This window comes from Oryctolagus cuniculus, chromosome 3 (genome assembly GCF_051225735.1).
Source record: "Oryctolagus cuniculus isolate XC-2025 breed Fujian yellow rabbit chromosome 3, ASM5122573v1, whole genome shotgun sequence".
NCBI classification, from domain to species: Eukaryota; Metazoa; Chordata; class Mammalia; order Lagomorpha; family Leporidae; genus Oryctolagus; species Oryctolagus cuniculus.
In genome coordinates, this window is record NC_142869.1 from 136241750 (window position 1) to 136265655 (window position 23906).

Consider the following 23906-nt stretch of genomic DNA (forward strand, 5'->3'; position numbering starts at 1 on the left):
TTATGCTGTGGCCAGATATAGAATCTGAATTCAGGATCAACCAGTTTGAGATGACTGTATTCCTTCAGAAGTGGACACACAGCTTCTAACTGTTTTAAGAAGAAAAACAGAGATAAGACAAGCTACCTCTGAACAGCTGAACACATTGGGACTTTCAGATATGTGTCCAAAGGGGTCTTCAAATACATACAAGAGGTCTTCAAAAAGTGCATGGAAAAGTGCACGTTGCCTTTTCATTACATGTGAAGAACATTGGCATTATTCTCAGTAATTTCAGTTGAGGGCTTAAATTGTGTTTTGTTTTGTTTTGTTTTTGTCTTTAGAAATGAAGTGCAACTTCATTCACTCCAATACGAAACATATAGGAGTGGTCCACATGACCAAAGCCTGTATATAACTCTAAAATTATTGGCACTAAGAAAAGTTTAAGTAAAAATAAAATTAAAAAAAGATGTAAAATAAAATCTTCTGGGGTAGAATATGAATTTTTTTTAAATTTCCAATGTATGTATTTCAAACCATTCTGCTTTATCTTTGAAACCCGATTTTTAAATATAGATAACTTTAGGTACTTCACTTTTTAGATTAATTTTGAAAAGTAGTCAGAATTCAGTTAGAGATTACTTATTTTACATGCTGTTAAAATTTTGGACAAAAATATCAAGTCATTTTAATCACCATGATAACAGATTTTTTTTTTCTAAAAGCAACGCAATTTTCATGTTAGATTTTTAGACCATACCTTTATATACCTCCATACAAGGATCGTTTCTATGGAAGACAGTCTTTCAATGACTAACTTTAAAAAAAAAATCAACATTTTAAAAAATGTAATAGAAAAAGGATGAGTGTTTCAAGGCCAAATAAATAATCAAGGCAGAAATGCTGGCGTGGAATGACATTGGTAGGTGCGTTCTGTCTTGGAGTCCTTCTGATCAGATCTCCTGGACCTGTTTTCAGGAGGCAAGTCTACGCATAGCCTGTGGAAGCAAAGGGGAACCCAGAGGTGATGCAACTGAATTCTCCTAAGTCTACATTCTCTTTTTTTGCAAATAAATCAGTCTAGTATTGATCACTTGTTTTTACTCACCTCGGGTGGACATATCACAAATGAAGGAAGGTAAAAACCTAATTTAAACCTCTTCATATTTCAATTGGATTTACTGAAAAGCAATTAGCTACTATTTATTGAGTACTTATTATGTAAAGACATTGTCTTCTTACTTTATGTGCATCCTTTAATTTTCACAACTCTGTGGTATAATTATTCCTAAGTCACATGAAGTTACTAAAATGAAAATTCTAACTAATTTTCATGGCTACATAGCAAGTTAAGTAGCAGCAGCAGGATCAGCACCTAGGTGTACGTGACCCCAAGACCCATGCCCTTGACACAGGGGGCTATGCTGCTCCATCACCTGTACAACACCTTCCTGGGTTGATCCTTCCATGTGTCCATCATGCTCCTAAAATATGGCTCCTGCTTAAGTGCTGATTTGATATATGAGTTTTTACTTAACTAAGGCTGCCTGTACTCACAGAACCACAGACTACTACAGCTGCAAGGACTGCTCAGCTCAACACTGAATTTCATGGGTTCACTGCACTGGTAGGCTAAGTTGCAGGGCTGAGATTTTCAACTCTAGTAGTGCGCTTCCTTCACAAAGACCTCTGCCTGTCATGCCCACTACCTGATTTCACCACAGGACACTGAATGTTATTGTGTTCAACATTCTTATCAAGACCAGGAAAAAGGCAGAGATTTTCTCATGATACCACTGTGGGTGCACGAATATGCTGAAGGATAGATTCAAAATACAAAACGATGCCAATAGACGGGAACTAAAAAGACACCACCCAGCAGAAATATGGATAGTCTTGCATTTGGGTCAAAAACCAATTCCACAGGGGCTGGCGTTGTGGCATAGCAGGTGAAGTCTGCAATGCCGGCATCCCACATGGGCGCCGGTCCTAGTCCTGGCTGCCTGAGCATACCAGTCAGCCAAACCTTGCCAAACTATGTGCCCGTGAGGAACAGTAGAAGGAATCGGAGGGGTCTCTCCTGGAGGACTGTCTGGTGCTGATGTGGCAGCCACCTTCAAGTAACTGAAGGTGGGAAGGTTTGTGTCACTGAGGAAGGTACATCTCACTCCACTAAGCAGTTATTACAGAAAGGTCAAATTCAGTTTTGTAAGCACAACTAGCATTTAAAGGCTTTCAGCCACGCAACAAACACCCTTGGGAAGTTAGCACTTAGCATAGTGGGTTAAGCCGCCACCTTCAACACCAGTATCCTTTATCAGCATCTGTTTGAGTACTGGCTGCTCCACTTCCAGAACCAGCTCCCTGCTAATATGCTGGGGAAAGCAGTGCAAGACAGACCAAAGACTTGGGCCCCTGTACCCACATGGGAGACCTGGATGGAGTTCCAGACTCCTGGCTTTGGCCTGGCCCAGCCCTATCTGTTGCAGCCATATGGGGAGTGAACCAGCAGAGCGAAAGTCAGTCTGTTTGTCTGTCTGTGTTTCTCTCTCTCTCTCTCTCTCTCCCCCTCTATAACTGCTCCCTTCAAATAAATAAAATACTTTAAAAAAAAAAAAAAAAAAGAGACGTCACCAGTTAGCCCAAGTCTAGAAATGTTCACACAAAAGCAAACAGAATAGCACAGGCAGGATTTCTGCACAGACTAGAGTGATAGACTGCTTGACTTCTAAGAAATCTTTCAACTTTAAAATTCTGTGATCTTCCCTTGGTCTCACTTTACTCAGGAGTGGAGCCACAAAATTCATTCAGGTATTATGAATTCACTCAAGTTTTTTAGGACTCATCTGAAGCCACAAGAGCATCTGCCGTACACAGAATTGTTCTCAGTGGAGGGAGCATATTTTTAAACCCGTTATCAATCAGATGAAGATCACAGGCCCCTGCTCCTCACATACTGTGCCTGGGGCAGAATTCTCTCTATTGGCCCTTGCTCTGTCCCATGGCCATAGGTCTCTGGAAGAGAAGCATGAGGAAGTCCAGGCACAAAATCAGGACCAGGGTGTTAACAGCTGCTGTCCTTGATCATCGCTATTATCTGAGACAACAGGTTCCCCAAGAATGTAAAGTCACTGAGGGAGAAGTCTTACTCCCCGTTTTCTCTCCTAAGGACCTAAGACCTATTCTATTAGTATGTTGGGGGAATTATTTATCCTGAACTTTTTTTCTTTTTTAAGATTTATTTTTATTTATTTGACAAGTAGAATTACAGAGAGGACGAGAGAGAGAGAGAGAATCTTCCATCCCCAAATTCCCACAATGGCTAACACATTTAGGTCATCTTCCCCTGCTCTCTCAGGCACATTAGCAGGGAGCTGGATCAGAAGTGGAACAGCCTGGTCTTGAACTGGTGCCCACAAGGGATGCCGGCATCACAGGCAGAGCCTTAATCCACTACGCCACAGTGCCAGCCCCCTTGAACGGTTCTCAGTCAGCCTCATCCACTCTTGGTATTACTCAGTTTGTCCAAGGTTCAATGCGGATTATTTTCTGGAGAAGAAAGTAACAATCCTACCTCATCCTGGACATCGAGTTCTTCTTCAGCCAGTTCTGCGTCCATTAACTCAAGAGGGTCTTTACAGTCTTGGATGAGATTGATCTAGATAAAGGGAACACAAAGGGTTTACGGGAAACGTGATACGCTCAGCCTCTGGGAGACTCCCCGGAACAGGATCTGAAGATGTGCTGTTGTTTCTCAGCCACACTCTCCATGCTTCAGAATCCTCTGCAGCTCTGCCCTCTTCTGTCTCCCACCTCTGAATTGTCCCCATGCCATTCCCCACGCTGCGGTGTGGCGTTCTCCGTTGCGCAAACCCCTTTCCAGCTCTCTTCCCCTGCCTCTTAAGAGGTCAGCCCTCTGCCTAAGTGGCTCAGCACTTGAGAGGGCTTCTCTTTCAGCAGCGAAGCTGAGAGCACTTAGCAATAAGCACTCGGTGAATGCGCCACGAGGGGTTTGTGACTGATAACAATAACCTGTCGCACACTGAATTGGATGGAAATAAATTTTATTGGACATGGAAACCAACATCGATGAATCAAATTGTCAATTCAGGAAACTTGCACTTTTCGGAGCTAGTATGTAATTTAATCTTCCACACACGGGAAACTGCTAACAACATGGGCTTTGGCATATGCATGGAGAAGCACATTTCCAAAGCAATTTGTATATTAAGGCTAAAAGGATGCTTTGAAGTGCTACTTTGCTAATTTTCCTTACAAATAACCCAGTTCTCACTGCGGCGGTACCAATGGTCATGACATAATGGGAAAAGTACCGAGCAGGTGTAACTACACCTTGGGACTGTCGTGGGGTAGTCCTGTGATGGCAGATGATGGGGCAGGAACAGGGCCAAATCACTGCCTCACAATACCCATAAAACACCAGAGCCTCTTCCTGAAGAAAGGGAAAGTGCTTCTGTCTTAACGTGGGGTCTTTTTAAAGATACAGTATATCCTTTTGCTTATTGTTTTTACCTGTGCTTCACAGAGCTTTAAGCTGGATAGAACACGTTCTTGAGTTTTCAGAGATGAAATGAGTTTTCAGAGATTGCATGAGCCATTTTATTTTAAAGATCTGTGATTTTACTACTTCGTTCTTTTGTATGACCTACACCTTGTATCTAGGATGAGTGTTTGCCCCAGGAACATTAGGCAGAACAACCTTTCCACCAACAGTCACTGAAAAGAATAATGTAGTTTGGTTTTCTAACTTAGTTTTATTTCACATACCAACTTCCAATCTATTATAAGGATCTACTCATCCTATTTTTTTATAAAGGAAAGAAATTTAAAATATAACAAAATAATACAAAATATAATATACTGATTCACTAAAACAATAACTGTTATTACATTTTATAGATGCTTCCTTCAGTTCCCTAAATTCACTGTGAGAAGGTCCACCAGAAATGAGGTTTTTATCCTGGGTCCATCAGTATTTCTACCCTAAATGTCTTCTGAGTGTTTGATAGGAGAACTGATAAAATAAGATCTAGAAGATAGCAGGGTCTAGTCTATTTTGTAGGGTAGAAAATAGCCCTGGGATTATTCAAAGATTTAATTTTCTTTTCCAGTGAATCACCCATAGCCTGATGAATCCTATTCAAAGACACCTATAGGGGCCAGTGTTGTTGCACACTGAGTTAAGCTGCTTGAAATGCCCGCAGCCCATACTGCAGCACATTTCAAGTGCCAGCTGTTCTACTCCCAGTTCAGCTCCCTGCCTGGCAAAACAGTAGAAAGTTGCCCAAGTGCTAGGGACCCTGCCACTCACATGGGACACACCCTGCTGGAGTTCCAGGCTCCTGGCTTTGGCTTGGCCCAGCCCTGGCCATTGCAGCCACTTAGGGAGTGAACCAGTGGATAGATCGCACTCTCTCTGCCTTTTTTTTTTTTTTTTTTTTTTTTTGACAGGCAGAGTGGACAGTGAGAGAGAAAGACAGACAGAAAGGTCTTCCTTTTGCCGTTGGTTCACCCTCCAATGGCCGCTGCGGCCGGTGCACTGTGGCTGATCCAAAGGCAGGAGCCAGGTGCTTCTCCTGGTCTCCCATGGGGTGCAGGGCCCAAGCACTTGGGCCATCCTCCACTGCACTCCCGGGCCACAGCAGAGAGCTGGCCTGGAAGGGGGGCAACCGGGACAGAATCTGGCGCCCCGACCGGGACTAGAACCCGGTGTGCCGGCGCCGCTAGGTGGAGGATTAGCCTATTGAGCCACAGCGCCGGCCATCTGCCTTTCAAATAAATAAACAAATAAATATTTTTAAAGGGTTGATCTAGTTGTTATGAAAACTGATTATATGGAAAAAGTAAAACAAAAATACACTCATTATTCAAGGGTTTCCAGAGTCCTGAAAACTTAAGTCACATTTATGTACACAAATTACAGAAGATCCACGATTCAGGGCTATATTCCACAGATACCATAGCTCATGCCCATTTGCGTAGTAGACTTTAACATTGTAGAGTTATTTTGTAGCAGCTACTATCAAAAGCTTGTTATCGCCGGCGCCGCGGCTCACTAGGCCGGCCGCGGCGGCCATTAGAGGGTGAACCAACAGCAAAAGAAGACCTTTCTCTCTGTCTCTCTCTCTCACTGTCCACTCTGCCTGTCAAAAAAAATAAAAAAAAAGAGAAAAAAAAGGCAAGCTTGTTATCAACTATCTTGTTTAGTCCTCACATCACCCAGCAAGAGTAATGGTGTTACTCTCCTTTTACTGACAAAGTAAGTGGGGCTCCCGGAAGTTGTGCAGATGGCCCGAAAGCCAATAGCTCACTGGGATCCAAACCAAGGCTTGTGTCATTTTTTCCATTTACAGAAATCACAGTAGTTTCGGAAAGTTACCTAGAGAAAGGTTAAGTATTTACCGTTTCTAGAATGGAGTCTTCACCCTTTGTGGATTTCACCTGGTTCTGCAGATAGAGGATAGCGTCGTGGACAGTCAAAAAGAAGGTGTCCTTCCTGTGATGGTCATCAAAGAAGCCACAGTGCTCCAGCTTTTCCATCACGTGATCTTCAAAAGAAAGGGATAATGCTGGGTCGGTCTCTAGAAAATGTGCTTTTGTCACTGTTTTCGTAGCTGCTCCTTTTGACTTTTTTTTTTTTCCCCTTCTCATTTCCAAACTGTGACCCTGCTCCAAACTGAGTAACTGAGGTTCTTTTCTAGTAGCACACAGCATGGACACCCCTTGACTGGTTACAGTAGATGGCCTTGGTGCCCAGCATGTCCTTGGTCAATGGGAGCTGTCACATCTGAAGGGGACTGGGAGGCTACATCCCCCACAAGGGTGGCCTGAGTCACTGAGTGACTGATGTGGGGGTAGGAAGGCGGACTCCCTGGAAAGCAGAATGTGAGGTGAGACTTCTGACACCCCATCTTTGCCCAGCCTTGTCCCCTCTCTCCTTCATGAATTTGTCTGGCTGTACTCATGCAGTAAGTCACTATGCAAGAGTCTCAGGTGCTGCCTCTGCACAACAGTCTAAGCACCAGCACGTCCCTGCACGCACCAGCCACGCACAGACCCAGAGACGCACGTCCTTGAGAATCCCCTTGATCTCAGGCATCTCCAGCTCTGCCTCCCCACAGTTCTTCCCCGCACTGATCCTGCACCACTGCCAGGACTTAAGTCTCTGTACACCACCAACTCAGCAGCACACACTGGACGTAATAACTTGCTGGATCCAGAAATGTCCTCAGAGTTATTGCAGAGTTGGTACACAGTTTGTGTGTGGTAATGAAACATTTTGGAAATGGGTAATGGCCGATGATCGCACAGCATTGTGAATCTAAGTAATGCCACTAAATCAATCAATCAGCACTTAAAAGTGAATAAAATGGCAACTTTATGCTATATGTATTTTTACCATAATTTTTTAAATAACTTAAAAAAAAGGCCTCAGGGCTGGCGCTGTGACACAGTAGGCTAAGCCTCCAGCATTTAGCACCAGAATCACAGACGGGCGCCAGTTTATGTCTTGGCTGCTCCACTCTGATCCAGCTCCCTGCTAATGCACCTGTGAAAGCAGTAAAACACAGCCCAAGTGCTTGGGCCCCTGCACCCACATGGGAGACCTGGAAGAAGTCCCTGGCTCCTGGCTTCCCAGCTCCAGCCATTGCTGCCTTTTGGGGAGTACACCAGCAGATGGAAAACCTTTCTCTCTCTCTCTAACTATAACTCTCAAATAAATAAATAAAAAATTTTTAAAAAGGCCTTTAGTCAATATATGCCTATAAGGTAGGATAAAAAGCTTAGAGGAAAATCTTACACATAGAAATGTATGTATCCATATATGCATTTACCTTGAAGTGATGCAAAGTATACATTCACATTAATTCTTTGGAATTCTTTGACAATCTAAAAATGAAAAAAGGGAAATGTGTTAAAATGAACAACCTATCTGTACATGATTCAGTAGCATTTGATTATTTACCTAGGAGTTATGTCAACACTTTGATGGTCAATCAGAACTTTGAGGAAAGTTAACTGTTGGAAAACCGTAGAGGTGATGATTAGGGGTGAAAAGACCATCTTGCCAGAGAGGGCAGCTTCCTGCTCAGTTACACAGCACCCTACCACAGAAGTGCCCAAGAAACATTGTGGGCTGGCGTGGTGGCATGGTGGGTTAACGTAGCCAATGACTCCAGCAACCCATTTAGGAGCACAGATTCCCAGCTGCTAAGCTTCTGATACAGTTCCCTGCTAATGCACCTGGGAAAGCAGTGGAAGATGGCCCAAGTATTCGGGACTTGCCACCCACGTCGGGAGACCCATATGGAGCTCTGGGCTCCTGGCTTTGGCCTGAACTAGCCCTGGCCATTGCAGCCATTCGGAGAGTGAACCAGAGGATAGAAGGTATCACTTTCTCTCTCTCTCTCTCATCCTCTTTCTATCACTCTGCCTTTCAAAAATAAATAAATGATTTTTTTTAAATGAAATACTTGTGGAAGGAAGGGAAGAAGGGAGTACAGGGTTATCTAGTTAGTCCCTGTTGATTGGAGAAGAGAACATAATTTTATGTCTTTGAGTGGGAGAACTACAGGTGTGGAGATTACCGTAAGAATCAAAATGTAGACCTCAAAGTCAAGGCCTCGATTTTGAATGCATCAGTGTCAGAGCCCTGATGGTGGTTTTGTACTGCAGTTTTATAAGATGTAACAGTTGGGAGAAAGTCAGTTGAGAAATATGTGGGCTCTCGATGATTCCTTACACCTGCATGTGAATCTACAATTATCTCAAAGGAGTTTAATTTTAAAACATCAAGGCATAAGACCTATGGACAATAAAACAGAACTTGAAATTTGTGGAGGAAAACAAATCAAGACCTCCACTTAAGTATAAGATTTGGAGATGTCTTTAGTTTTTCCGACTGCTGATATCATATCTGAAAGCCAAGACTTTAACTATGGAAAACAGCCTGGAATTCAATGTTACAATTGTTGGGGCTGGCACTGTGGTGTAGCGAGTAAGGCTGCTGCCTGCAGTGCCGGCATCACATATGGGCACTAGTTCAAGTCTCAGCTGCTCCACTTCCGATCCAGCTCTCTGCTGTGGCCTGGGAAAGCAGTGGAGGATGGCCCAAGTCCTTGGGTCCCTGCACCCATGTGGCAGACCAGGAGGAAGCTCCCAGCTCCTGGCTCCAGATCCGCACAATTCTGGCCATTGAGGCCATCTGGGGATTGAACGAGCAGATGGAAGATCTGATTTCTCCTCTCCTCTCCTCTCCTCTCCTCTCCTCTCCTCTCCTCTCCTCTCCTCTCCTCTCCTCTCCTCTCCTCTCCTTTCCTCTCCTCTCTCTTCTCCTAACCTCCTCCCACTCCCCCCTCCCCTCCCTTCCCCTCCTCTTCTCTCTCTCTCTCTCTCTCTCTGCCTTTCTGTAACTCTGCCTTCCTGGAATCATTTCTTGTTCTTACAGAGGTAGCCAAGAAGCCTCCAGTTAGGCTAAGCCTCAGTGAGGAGTCAGTGTCTCATTATGATCATTACATTTCGTTGTTGGTACCTTAAGCCTGCTTACTTTTCTGTTTGACTCTCTTGATACCCAGTAGAAGCTTCACCTTGAACTTGACACTTTAGATGACATCTCTTTAAAGTCTGCTTTTGGAGACTGGCATTGTGGCTTAGTAAGTTAAGCATCTGCCTGCAGCACTGCCATCCCATATGGGTGCCGGTTCATGTCCCAGCCAGTTCATGTTGCATGGAAGACATCTGGTTCACTCCCCAAGTGGCCACAATGGCCAGAGCTGGGCCAATCCAAAGCCAGGAGCTTCCTCTGGATCTCCCATGCAGGTGCAGGGGCCCAGCACTTGGGCCATCTTCCACTGCTTTCCCAGGTGCATCAGTAGGGAGCTGGATCACAAGTGGAACAGCCAGGACTTGAACTAGTGTCCATAAGGGATGCCAGCTCTACAAGCAGGGGCTTTAACCCACTATACCACAGTGCTACCCCAATAAAATCTTTAAAAACAAAAAAGTTTGCTTTGGAGCATTGAATATAGTTGTTATTTATAATACTAACATCTGCCTTCTTCAGACTGCTTTTAGCCCCATGAAGGTGGAAACTGTGTGACACTTCAACAGCCTCTTGTGGCCTACCAGAGTGCTTAGCATGAATTAGACATTTCATATCTATTTGTTGAGAGAATTAATAAACTTGAGCTTATATAGCTGGCTTCTGGCATCAGGAACGTTTGTGTCTACATGCTCCTCACTTCTTGCCTGGACTTCACAATGTCTCCTGCTCTACCTTAATAATACCTGGCTTTTCCAGTCCTACCATGTACGTGGTATTCTTTATCCTGCTGCCATTTATGTAACAAACAAATAAAGGACTTTTGCACACTTTTTCCTTCTTTTTCTATTCCATTTACTATATATACTTCTCAGAAAAAAAGAAAAACAATACTAATACTTTGGAGGGGTATCTATGAGCCAGACACTCTTCTAAATCCCTTGTATCTATTAGCTATCTAGTATCTTTATCATCATAACAACTCTATGGAGTAGCTATCATTATCATCCCATGTTGTGGATGAAGAATTTGAGGCATAGATGAAACAGCTTGTCCATGGTCACCCTGCAAGTGCATGGTAAAGCCAGGATGCACCCCAGGTAGCCTGGCTCCACCCAGCGCCTCTGCTTTAAAACATTACCCTCTATTACAAAGCATCCATACCACAAAGCCCATGCACTTGTTCTCTTGCCAGACTGGACAGCCTGTTCACTTCACTTAACACCAAAGCTCCACAGCAAAAAACCAGAACCTTACCACTCGCAATGACCTCACTCCCACAACGTCCAGGAAAGAGATAGCTCCACAGTCAAGCACGAGGCTGTGGATTGGCACTTTGGGAACATTCACTTTGACTGGAAGCTCAGAGTTCCAATCCACTTGAATCTCAATCTCCTTGGTTGGGACATCAAGTTCTTCCAAATCTTCAATATCTTCATCTGTCTCGAAAGCAGCATTGGGTGAACCAGCATCACTTATGATACCATTCTAAAGAAAGAGAACATGGCCAACTTAACTGCCAATGACTTGGAATGTCTTTCAACCATTCATCTCAAATTATTTAAAAGTCCTACACATACTATTTTTATTTTTAAAAAAAGATTTGTTTTATTCAAAAGGCGGAGTTATAGAGAGAAGGAGAGACAGAGAGAGAGAAAGATCTTCCATCTGCTGGTTCACTCCCCAAATGGCTGCCAACAGCTAGAGCTGGGCCAATCCAAAGCCAGGAGCCAGGAGGTTCTTCCAGGTCTCCCACATGGGTGCAGGGGCCCAAGCACTTGGGCCATCTTCCACTGCTTTCCCAGGCACATTAGCAAGAAGCTAGATTGGAACTGGAGCATCCGGGACATGAGGCAGCACCCATATGCAATGCAGGTGCCACAGGTGGCGGCATAACCTGCTATGCCACAGCACCAGCCCCCACATATTGTTTCTTGATGAGCAAAACATCAAGGGCACGAACTCTTCAGCCCAAACACTGATGTTCTCTATTGGGGAAAATCCAGGAACAGAGGAGACAGGAAACTTGATTTCTGGAAAACTGTGGGGTTTTGCCAATAAATACATTGATAAGAAAGCCAGAGTAAAAGTTAATAGCTCTAAAAGTTTATGAACTTACTGCCTTCCATTGGGAGTGATTTGCTGGCACTAAATTAAGACCTACTTTGTCTCTTTCAGTAAACACAAAAGATAATCCAGATGTCATTCAGGATAGAAAAAGCATCCCACCCTGTGTTTCCGGGGAGCTCTGTTGATTTTATTTTATTCCCTCCCATTCCTCTTGCCGACAAGAATAGCTCAGCTCTGACACACATATGTCATCTGCTTGTACACATCTGGATACCAAAGGGAATAGATTTCATTTTAGACCAGCCAACTGCTCTCATCAGAGAAAAGAAAGAATTGGGGGGGGGGGATGCTATTTCCTCACCTTTGTTGCCCTTAATTGTCCTTTTTTGATGAGTTTCTGTATTCTCCTCAGCGCTTTCAGTCTCTTATTATATACTCGAATGGCGTCAAATCCAACCTTTGGAAATAAATGTCAGGTTACCTAACACGTCTGGTTCCTAATGCTCATTAATGGCGATTGTTATCTGGAAAGGTTATTTCTCAAAGGATATTATCCCTTGAGACATCCTGCCAAACAACAGACCGCGAGGCCCGATGCAGCAGATCCATCTCCTCTATTGGACTATCTACCCCCACCAGACTCAGGGAAAGGCTCCCGGAGAGTCAAGGACAAAAAACAGCAAAGGATAACCTCTTTCAGTCCATGTTTTCCGGCTGTCCTGGATGTCACAGAGCCCTTCTGTTATGGAAAAATCCATGAACACTCCTCTGAACCAGTTTGCCTGAGAGCTGGGACTGATCTAGGGGCAAACACCTAGTCTGGAGCATGGTAGGGCACTCCAGCTGCGAAAAGCCTCCTTACACATCCTACTAGTTCTTACTCCTCTATCCCAATTGAGCAACACCCCACCACCACCCCACACACCAACACATTTTCCCACCTTCTCCTCCCAGCTCACAATCTCCTTCCTCCTGCCAACTGCCACACACAGTCTTGTTTAGTAGAACTAACAGAGATCTTTCCCTTCTAAAAAGTCCTAACACTGTCTCTACTACTCACCTGGTCCTCACCTACTTATTTATTCAAACTCTGGCATAGCTACTGCTACCTGGATTTGATAAAAAAAAAAATGTGTCTTTTCTGTACTCAAAGAGAGTGTCAGTTTTTTGAAGGAAAAGATGCTATGATCTAATTCTTAATTCCTACAGAAAGGGAACAAGGCAAAGAGCCTGATTCAAGGTTGGAGCTCAATAAATTCCAGGGGTGAAATACTTACTGTGGACTTGATGCATTTTTTAAAACCATCGACATTGGCATAAAAAATAGGACTAGAATATCTAAGAATCTTCACTCCTTCAGGTTCTTCAATCTAAGAAAAAAGTTGAAGTTAAATGATTTCAGGCATGGAATGCATGAAATCTGTTCTTTTTATAGTAATAAAAATAATAATACTAAGAAAGAAAAAAAATAAGTTTAGGCTTCTAATATTCAGTTTGATTTCTGGCTATTTGGCAAGGAGCCAGTTCACAGGTAGCTAGAGGAGCTGGGGAGCACACAGGAACTCCACACTGGTTGGGAGGACAACAGGTTACCATAACTCTTGGACCCCCATGGTCCCATAGGGGGTGAAAGTTAGAAAGGCTTAGAAAGCAACTGCTCAACCCTCTAACTTCCAGATACAGAAACTGAAGCTTTGAACGCTAACATGATTGGCCTCAAGTTCGTACCATCGATCCTCTTGACTTTGCTAAAAGTAGAAAAATCAAGGGGGATTTGGGAGAACTGAGGTCTGTGGTGTCAGTTCTTGGTTCCCACCTGATCAAAAATGGCTATCCCACAAGTAGAACCCTTGGAATGACAGCAGGGACTTCCGACTCTCTGGGGTTTGTGGCCATTTTAGTCTAGCTCTGCAAATGAGGAAACTGACACTCTGAGAGACCAGGGACTTGAGCAAGGTGCACATAACAGAAAAACTGTGGCAATCAATTTAGTAGCTGTGACTGGAATTCTAGGTTCAGTGATCATCTTTTTTTGGTTTGGTTTGGTTTTGTTCTTCATGTTAAGATAAAATTAGACTACAACTTCCTGGAGTTCACATTCGATTCTTTTTGTTTGTGTTTTCTAAATTTCTGTTTTCTTAATTTACTTTCTTTGCCTTTTCATCTTTGTTTCCCCTCAGCGGTCACTCAGCATTTTTATTTGCAGACAACACACTCCCATCAGTGGGATGTTTAAGTTCTTTGATTTTCATTTCCTGTATTAAGTGTCATTTCTTCCCAATCCACAAATAAAGCAAAATGTCAAAGAAGATCTTGGTGACTGAGAACTTGAAAACCTCTTCTTAGAGCTGACTGAAGAAAATCTTTCAGGGATTTCAAGCAAATTCATGAGGGATAAGGATTATATAGGCGAAAAATAAAATTTTGATTGAAAATCTAGAAGCAATCTAATTGCCTATTATTTAAAAAATCTCCCTTACAATGGTTTTACAGTAAGATCATATTTCAGTAGCATGGACAAAATTCCCATCCACCATGGACATTAGTTTTTGTGATTCTCCTGCTGGCCTCATGGATGTCCACCACATAAATCTCTCCCTTTGGCTGCTTCCTACCTAACACAGGAAAGGGGAAATGGGCAACTCCCCCAATGCCAGGCTAGCGAATCCAAGCCCAGCACACATCTCAGACAGGCACTTACGTTTTTGTAATCCTTGGTACTTTTGTAGATGTCTGTGCTAGGGATGCTTCCAAGACTATTCCATGAAGGGCTAAAAGAAGAAAAATCAAGGTCGCGATTTGCTAAACAGTCATCTCTGGAATCAACAAGTTAAAAAGTGCTAACAGCTACTCCTGAGCCCCTCATTCTGGTGTGTTGGGCTCTTGTCTTTAGTGCAGGTGACATTTTCCCGTCGCCAACTCTGAAATGAATAGCTCGCATTTGCATGGCACTGAGGGAGAAGAGTGGACAGCCGCTGTCTCCTGGGGGCTGAGATATAATGAGCGTCACACTTTGCAGGATAAGCAAAGAGCTTGCCCACGTGCTACAGCTTACTGAAGCCACTCCAGACCGCCTGAGAAGCCAGCCTTGTTAACCTCACTTGTTCTGGGGAGTAAACCGAGTTTCAGAGATGTTAGGCATGACCAAGAGGTAAAGATCAGCACCCTAAACTCAGGGGTCCTCAGCACCTCGCTCTCACTTGTCAATTAAAGCAACTCGATGCTGAGGTGTAGGAAGTTGATAGGGGACCAAATGAGTCTCTTTATATAGAAATACAAGCTTGGGAGGGCCAGAAATAAGTCCCTTCCTGCCAACCAGATTGTAGACTTCCTGTCCCCGATGCAATCAGACAAATTCCATGTTTCTCCAAGTGTGACTGGGGACATATGCCCCATACAATTCCTGAAGAAAGACGATCTGTTTGGGGTCCTTTCAGCATTGTGCTCTACGGTCCAACACTATAATTACTGGAAATTAAATACTGTGTGGAGGACACTGCTTTCTGTTGGCTAAAAGCCCAGTTACCAAACCAGCAGCTAAATCGTGCCACCAGTTTCACCTTAGCTTGCTACTTGGTGCTGATTTTGAACTTCATGCTCTTAAGCGAGTCTCCCCTTACAGAATGCTCCCATCCCAAGTGCACTCCCAAGACAAAGCAGACATGGAGGCCAATACAGCACAAGAGGCAGCAGCTTCTAAGGACAGTTTCTGAGTCATTGCCTGGCAGCAAACTGGGCACACTGGGAGTCTGTAAAGTCTTTCAGGCCCCTGGACAACTGTTTAGGATGTTGAGGGAGAAACAAGCCTTTGTGTGAGCACCAGGTTGCCCAGGGAGGGGAGGAGGGCAGGGAGGAGGACTACTGGGGAAGCGGAGGTGAACCTTCACTGAGCTGGGGCCCTCTGTGCAGGTGCTCCTGCAAGTTTCTTTCTTCATGGCCTAAATGCTCAAGAGGATGGGGCCAGCGTTGTAGCCCAGCAGGTTAAGCCACCCCTACAATGCCCGCATCCCATACTGCAGCAATGGTCAAGTCCTTGTTGCTCTGCATCAGATCCAGCTCCCTGCTAATGTGCCTGGGAAGACAGTGGAAGATGGCCCAAGTGCTTGTGCCCCTGCCACCCACATGGGAGACCTGGAAGAAGCTCCTGGCTCCTGGCTTCAGTGTGGCCCAGACATGGCTATTGGTTATTTGGGGAGTGAACCAATGGATGGAAGACCTCTGTCTCTCTTTCTCTCTCATCACTCTACCTTTCAAATAAAATTTTAAAGATCAATGTTTAAAACTTCAAAGGGGCCGGCACCGCAGCTCACTAGGCTAATCCTCCGCCTTGCGGCGCCGGCACACCGGGTTCTAGTCCCGGTCGGGGCACCGGATTCTGTCCCGGTTGCCCCTCTTCCAGGCCAGCTCTCTGCTGTGGCCAGGGAGTGCAGTGGAGGATGGCCCGAGTGCTTGGGCCCTGCACCCCATGGGAGACCAGGATAAGTACCTGGCTCCTGCCATCGGATCAGCGCGGTGCGCTGGCCGTAGCAGCCATTGGAGGGTGAATCAATGGCAAAAGGAAGACCTTTCTCTCTGTCTCTCTCTCTCTCTCTCACTGTCCACTCTCCCTGTCAAAAAAAAAAAAAACAAAAAAAAAAAAAAAAAAAAAAACTTCAAAGGGACTAGAAGTCTGGAAAGACCACAAAGAGGTGGGGGATGAAGAGCGAGAGACAAGTTTTGTTCTCCTCTAGGCCAAGGAGGACACATCACCACATCAAGACAAAATCAACGGACAAGCACACCTTCGAGGTCCCTCCCCTTCCTCCTTTCCATTGCTTGAACTGTTTCTTTACTGCTCTCTCTCTCTGCCCATGAGCAAATGGTGTTTCTGTCGCCTAACCATGTAGTATATGGGGTATACATCTTATTTGACAGGGCTGGGTGAATACTGACTGTAAGCAAGTTCTCCCGTTCCAAGTGGTGTAACTTTTGGGTGATGAGCTTCAAAAAAAGAAAATTAACTACAGATGGAATATCTCTAATCCGGAAGGGCTGGGACCAGAAGTGTTTCAGATTTCACAATATTTGCACAGATTCTACCAGTTGAACATCCCTATTTGAAAATGCAGAATGTAAAAGTCTCAAAAATCAGAGAACTGTGGAGCCTGCTGTCAGCACGCAAAAAGTTTCCAAGTTCGGATTTTTGGATTAGGGATGCTCAGCCTGTACAATGTGTTCAGCAGCTGTCTTGTCTAGCTCAAATCTTGGGCTCAGGCCTCATATACTTCATTTCATTTAAGAAAGAAACTGTAAAGAGAAGATCAGTCTTTGAACCATGTATCTTTTAGTTTTAGAGTATGGAGTGCACTGGTTACGGGGTAAAATACCTCCGGGTGCTAATCTTAGCTTTGCCACTTCCTAGCACTGTGACTAAGGAGAAGATTCTTAACTTTTCTGAGCTTCAGTTTCCTCACCTGTAGAATGGGAACCATCAAGTGCATTCATGGGATCTTTTGGAAGAGTGGTCTTTGTAAGGTCTGTAACACACCATGTGTTTAATTCACAGACTCTCTCCATATACAGTAACTATTATGCGCGGAAGTAGTTTCGCTGTATCAAGACAGCATAAGAAAGCTCAGGGTGTGTCATCGTGTTCAAAGGAAATCTGGGTTTTCTGTTACTCACAACTGAACTCTCAGGACCACGGTGAACAGTGCAAATACCAGGCCAGCCAGTAAACCAAGGTCCAGCCCCAGAATAATGGACACTACACACGTAAATACCCAGATAACCTAGAAATGAAAAGGACACAAAAGGTACCATTAGGTAAGCAGACTACCTACAGATATAAGATCAATTAATAGAATATAATTACAATAGCAACAGCTAAATTAACAACAAATAAATCACGGCTTTTTCCAAATTTTCTAATTTCATTCATTTCATATTTAAGCACAGGGGGAGACTAGCCTTCTCAATGAAGACTCACTGTATTCCCAAGTAAGACTAAGTGTTCTGGGGCTGCCACTGGGCAGAGCAGGAAAAGCACCACCTGCAGTGCCAGCATCCCATATGGGCGCCGGTTCGAGTCTAGGCTGCTCCACTTCTGATCCAGCCCTCTGCTGTGGCCTGGGAAAGCAGTAGAGGATGCCCAAGTTCTTGGGCCCCTGCACCGACATGGGAGACCCAGAAGAAGCTCCTGGCTCCAGGCTCCTGATTGCAGCTCTGGCTACTGCAGCCAATTGGGGAGTGAACCAGCAGATGGAAGACCTCTCTCTCTCTCTCTCTCTTTCTCTCCTCTCTCTCTCTGCCTCTCCTTCTCTCTCTGTGTAACTCTTTCAAATCAATAAATAAATATTAAAAAAAAATAAAAAAGACTAAGTGTTCCACTTTGTTTTTTAAATTTTTAAATAATATACTAACAAGGTTCAAAGAGAATATTTCAAAGATGTACAGTAAAAAAAACTCACTCACATCCTCTCCTTTCTCCAGTCTCTCTCTGCTTTCCTAATTGTATCCTCTTTCCTCCATTTCTTTGTTTTCTTCCTCTTTTTTTCTTTTCTTTGTTAAACACTATTTATTCACTTAAAGGTTTTTATTACTTGAGAGGTAGAGTTACAGACAGAGAAAGGGAGAGAGAACAAGAGAAAGATCTTCCATCCTCTGGTTCACTCCCCAAATGGCTGCAATGGCCACAGCTGGGCAGATCTGAAACCAGGAGCCAGGAGTTTCCTCTGGGTCTCCTATGTGGGTGCAGGGGCCCAAGCACTTGGGCCATCCTCTGCTCCTTCCCCAGTCCATAGCAGAGAGATGGATCGGGAAGAGCAGCATCCAGAACTTAAACAGGTGCCCATAAGGGACGCTAGTTCCACAGGCGGAAGCTTAACCTACTGCGTCACAGCTCCAGCCCCTCTTTTTTTCTTTTTTGCAAGAGCACAAAGAGAGAGAAACTTCCATCTGCTGATTCGCTTCTCATATACCCCAAACAACAAGGGCAGGGCTGCAATCAAAGCCCGGAACTGGGAACTGAATCCAAGTCTCTTGGCCGGGGCTGTAGCGTAGCAGGTAAAGCTGCCATCTGTAGTGCCGGCATCCCATGTGGGTGCCGGTTCATGTCCCAGCTGCTCCACTTCTGATCCAGCTCTCAGCTATGGCCTGGGAAAGCAGTAGAAGATGGCTCAAGTCCTTGGGCCCCTGCACCTGTGTGGGAGACCCAGAGGAAGCTCCTGGCTCCTGGCTTCAGATCAGCGCAGCTCTGGCCATTGCGGTCATTTGGGGAGTGAACCATCAGATGGAAGACCTTTCTCTCTCTCTGCCTCTCATTCTCTCTGTGCGTAACTCTGACTTTCAAATAAATAAATAAATCTTAAAAAAAAAAAAAGTCCAAGTCTCCCACATGGGTTGCAGGGACCCAAGTACTTTAGCTATACCTGCTGACTCCCAGAATGCGCATTAGCAGGATCAAGAATCAGAGCCTGGAATCCATCCCAGCTACTCCGAAGTGGGACACAGGTCCCTTAACTGCTAGACCAAATTTCAGACCCCCTCACCCCACCCTGCCTTATTTCTCTTTCCCTGTCTCTCCTATTCTCTCATTGTGTGTACTCTTTCCCAATAGTCTGGTCTCTTTTTCATTAAACACTTTGTTTTGGAGATCTTTCCGTATCAGTATCTTTGCCTACCTTTTTATCTTTTTTCCCCATTCTTTTTATCTGTCCCAGCTTAAGTTAGAATATAACTCTATAGGAGTTATCTTATAACTTTTATAATTCCTCACATTAGTTGTGAAGGTTACCATAGTAACAACATTGGCATAGGTTTCTGTGACTTCACTCTGTGTGTGTGTGTGGTTTTGTGTATTGTTTATCGTTTTAAACTAGGGTTTTAAAGAAAATGGGTTTGGTTTTTTTGACTTTATAAAGCCAAATGTGTATGAATGAGCCTTTTGTGGGATTCTTGGCAGAAGTGATCTTGCAAAAAGATATTCCAAAAAGATCGAGGATCTTGGGACCGGTGTTGTGGCTTAGGAGGTCAACTGCCACCTGCAATACCAGCATCCCATATGAGAATCTGTTCAACTCTCAGGCACTCCATTTAGGATCCAGCTCCCTGCTAACGCACCTGGGAAAGCAAACAGATGATGGCTCAAGCACTCACACCCCTGCCACCCATGTGGAATGAAGGTCCAATCTCCTGGCTTTAGCATGGCCCAGCCTTGACCACTGTGGACATTTGGGGAGTAAACCAACAGATCACAGATCTCTCTCTCTCTCCCTCTCTCTCCCTCTCTCCCTCTCTGTAACTCTACCTTTCAAATAAATAAAATTAAAAAAAACAAAAACAAAAACAAAAAAACTCCAGGATCTTCCCAAATCCAGTTCACATGGAGGGATCATAACTTTGGTTGATCCACACGATTCTAACTTCTGCTCTGATGTTACCCAAGCGCAAGTATGCCTTAGGAGGTAGAAGGACATAAGGATATGACAGGAAGCATATGAGAACCAACTGCTATTTCAGAGAAAGCGGATGGCGGGCGACTTACAGCATCGACCTTATTCTGCCTCCACAGACGAGGAACGTCACACACCTGCATAAACATCCCTTTCAGGTTGGCAATGACAACAGCTGCCAAGACCGACTGTTGGGAGAGACAGGGAGGGCTGTGTTATTCAGGAGAATGGTTTCTCCAGAGGATGATTTTTAAATCTCCTGTAATTTCTCTGGCGGCAGAGGAGTGGCTGGAGATTATGCAACCAGGGCATAAAGAGAAGCAGGGCTGTACCTTCTGCAAGGGTTCCAGAAGCTTCCCCAGGGCAACAATGGCGATCATCACAATCCCAGCCGATATGATGCCAGCGACCTGAAAGACACACACCTGTCAGGGCGGCGGGCCATCTTCCCGGTCTGCGTCTCCCAGCTGGCCACCTGTGAGCTGAGAGTGAGAACATTCACAGGTACACGAATGCTTCCCCACCTCCCACACTTCTGCTCAACACCATTGAGAGAAATGGGCATGATCTGCAAAAATTCCACCAAACTGAACAAAAATGCAATATGTAATAGAAGACAAATTAAACAAAAAAAAATGGCAAATAAGATCACCCAAGTAAAGCCAGGTGGATGTGGATTTCATGAGGCTATGTTACACACCTACAGCTTTGCTGCCAATTCAGGTGGCCAGTCTTCTAAGTCATTGCCCTTCCCCCAAACAGCGATGGCTGCCGTATTCTTGGGAAATAAGTTCTGGGGTCTTCTGCATGCTGGGAGCAGCTGCCACAAGAGCAACTCCGACACACGCTCGTACGCACAGCACAAGGTGCCCAGGGACGCCTCAGGGAAGACCAGTGCTCCCAACCCACTGCCAATTCAAAATGCAAACACTGGTGCATGGAGCAATGGGGCGGGGCCTCCTACTTCTCTGACAGTCCCAGGGACCCAGGCTCAGAGCTTGGCCCCAAGTTGCTATAGAGTGGTGACAGTACAAGGGCTAAAAAGAAGGTTCCACATTTTTACCTTTGCAGGCAAGAAAAGAAAAAAATAAAACGCTCCTAATATCCAGAAGTAGTGAGTAGAGGGGCTGAGGGGTAGGGACTATTCTGTGGTTTCATGAGATGACCTGTGAATTTTCTGTCGAGAACGCCAGGGCCTGGCTGAGGTGACGACTAGAAGCTCTGAAACAGAGGAGAAAAGGAGAAAGAGAGGCAGAAGCAATGTGATCAGACAGGGAGCAACAGGCAAGGAGTCAGATACAGCAAACAGAAACAGGAAACGAGAACCACAGAGGAAATAAAGTACTCACCCAGCTGGAGAACTGGTCACTGATGTCCAGATTACAGCTGGGTCGGCTTGAGGCCACATTACATTTGGAATGTACTAAAAAGCTTGCTTTGAATGTCTAACTCCTTTTCAACACCCTTCCTAGCAGCACTGGCCCACTGTTCCAGGTTCCCTACCCTGGTGAATTTTCCCCTCTTCTATACAAGTTGAAAAATATCCGTGTTTGTCTCCATAGATCCAGGCAACTATCTAATCAGTGTTTATTGATCCATTGGCATCTCACTGTGAACTGAAGTCAGATATGGAGATTTGGAGACAAGGATCACAATCGATTCCCCAGCAGAGGCCAGAGAGGGGCCACCTACTCATCAAGCCGATGGTAAGTGTGGGGAACAACTGGGAGCAACTCGGACTAGACTAAGTTACTGGAATTAAGACTTATTCTATGCATCTGCTCTCCCACAATATGGCGCTGAGAAAGGAGGAAACAGCTTCTACACAGCTGCCTCCAGTTCAACCAATAAACTGTAGGACCTGCTCCTGATTGGAGGAGAGCAGCGTACTCAGCGTGTGGGTAGCAGAGTTGGGATTGGTGGAAGAGGACTATAAAGGAGGAGAGAGACAACATGCACCAGGAACATCTAAGGGGAACATCTGAAGGAACACCTGAGCAGCCCCTGAGAGCCGGCCAGCGGTGTGCCGCTCCCCCGTGGAAGTGGGGAAAGTGGCAGGGGGAACCGCCCTTCCACGGAGGTGGAAGGGTCGGTAGCCAACCCGGGAAGAACCAGCACAAACCCGGGGAGGGCCGAGCAGACGAAAGAACAGCGCAGGGTCCTGTGTCGTTCCTCCACGAAGACGGGGAGCGACAGTAAGTATAATTCGGGAAGGACCAAGGAGACATCCATCACGATGGTCGAATCCGCGAGGGATCCCTTGCTGGGACTTACTTCAGAAGGCTGGTTTGTGGGAAACCCAGAGCCTGTATATCCCTGGGTAGCCTCAATTACTAGAAAATGAACTATTCTGCTTAGTGGGAGGGTACTCAGAGTTGGAAAGTAGTTTGTAATCAGAATCACTTTCTCACGAGTCGGCAGCAGTCAGATGCAGGTGAGAGAAAGAAGAGACTGAAAGACTGAGCTCCTGTCCAATCTGTAGATGGTGCTGGGAGCGGTGAATGCCCATGACACACATCGGCCCATTCATCCCCTCAGCAAATACACGCTGGGCATTTGCTAGGCACCAGGCACAGTGCATGCGTCACAGAGACACAGGTGCTGTGCCTACTGCAGGAGCGCAACAAGCATGGACACTTTCTTACTTGATCCTTATGACACACTCATGAGATGGATACAATTCTTATTCCCATTTCCTAGATGCTGACACTGAGGCCCCAAACTACAGGAAAGCATGCAAAGTCACACAACGGGAAGGAGACCTGCCCCTTTGTTGGGTCACGAGTCCCTGGATTCCTCTGAGCCACTTAGACTTTTAACCTCAGAACTGAGTATACATTTCAGTAATTAAATAGCAAGCCATTTCTGCACTTGCTTCATTCCCCAATGCTGAAATCCTGATTCCTAAACATAATGCAGGCCAGTGTGCAGCAGAGGATATTAGCTTTCCAGAAGGCCATTATCCCCTACACCCTCTGCCAGGGCGGTGACTTTACACGGGCATTCTTCCCGGGGGCAGCCAGCCCAAGTCTCATCTGAGCCTGCGGGCACCAGCAAGCGAATGCGTATCAGCAGCTGGGGATGCGCCTGAACCCAGTTATGCCCTCGCGCTCCCGGGAGCTTGTCAGCGCTCTGTCTCAGGTGGACGCAGCACCAACTCCAGCTGCTGACAGCAGTGGCTGATGTGGGCGTGGCTTTGGAAACTGTCTCTGCCCCCTGCTCTCTTTGACAACAGGACTCTGGTTATGCATCCCGGGCTGGGCTGTATGACTGTAGCCGCTCCCGCAGAACTAGCAAGGTTTGCAGAGGTTTAAGGAATATTTTGAAAATGAATTATCAGCTCAAAAGGAGTGAAGGCATCGGAGGAGGCCAGTGCTTTTACATCAGAAATAGGGAGGGAGCCACACATGCATCGTGGGGACAGTTAAAGTTCTTGCCACCAGTCGGCAAGCGGCTGCCACTTGGGATATCTGGTTCCTGTGTCGGAGTGCCTGGGTTCAAGTCCTGGCTCCTCTGCCCCTGATTCCAGTTCCCTGCTGGTACGTGCTCTGGGCGGCAGCAGAAGATGCCTCAAGCACTTGGGCCCCTGGCTCCTACCTGGGAGACCCAGACTGAGTTCTGGGCTCTTGGCTTAGTCCTGGCCCAATCCTGGCTATTGCAGTCATTTGGGGAGTGAACCAATGGAAGGGAGATCTTTCTCTCTCTCTCTCCCCCTCTGCCTTTCAAATAAGTAAAACACGGCAAAATAAAAAGAAAATTTTCCCTAGAGAAGCCACCACTGGATCATTCTTCTTCTTGGTTATTCTCTGTTACATTTCTTTGTGTCTTGGCCTCCATAAAACCCTGAAGACTCTGTATTT

The 23906-nt window shown here is 45.3% G+C and overlaps 1 protein-coding gene across 3 annotated transcripts in view; it reads right to left on the reverse strand.

Annotated features, from left to right (window-relative positions):
• Positions 1 to 715: 715 nt before the first annotated feature.
• Positions 716 to 23906, reverse strand: part of SLC26A4 (solute carrier family 26 member 4) — a 59430-nt gene continuing 36239 nt past the window's right edge. For 2 of the 3 annotated variants that reach the window (XM_002712039.6, XM_089329407.1), the window contains 11 exons: positions 20379 to 20456; positions 20139 to 20234; positions 17279 to 17385; positions 14316 to 14385; positions 12892 to 12984; positions 11976 to 12071; positions 10802 to 11032; positions 7839 to 7893; positions 6406 to 6551; positions 3557 to 3640; positions 716 to 980 (listed from right to left, as the gene is read on the reverse strand). In XM_002712039.6, the coding sequence (XP_002712085.1) occupies positions 957 to 980; positions 3557 to 3640; positions 6406 to 6551; positions 7839 to 7893; positions 10802 to 11032; positions 11976 to 12071; positions 12892 to 12984; positions 14316 to 14385; positions 17279 to 17385; positions 20139 to 20234; positions 20379 to 20456 (1080 nt within the window). In that variant the 3' untranslated portion in view covers positions 716 to 956. Of the gene's footprint in view, positions 981 to 3556; positions 3641 to 6405; positions 6552 to 7838; positions 7894 to 10801; positions 11033 to 11975; positions 12072 to 12891; positions 12985 to 14315; positions 14386 to 17278; positions 17386 to 20138; positions 20235 to 20378; positions 20457 to 21212; positions 21268 to 21395; positions 21904 to 23906 lie in introns of those variants that run through there. The other variant, XM_089329408.1, reaches the window with a different exon arrangement.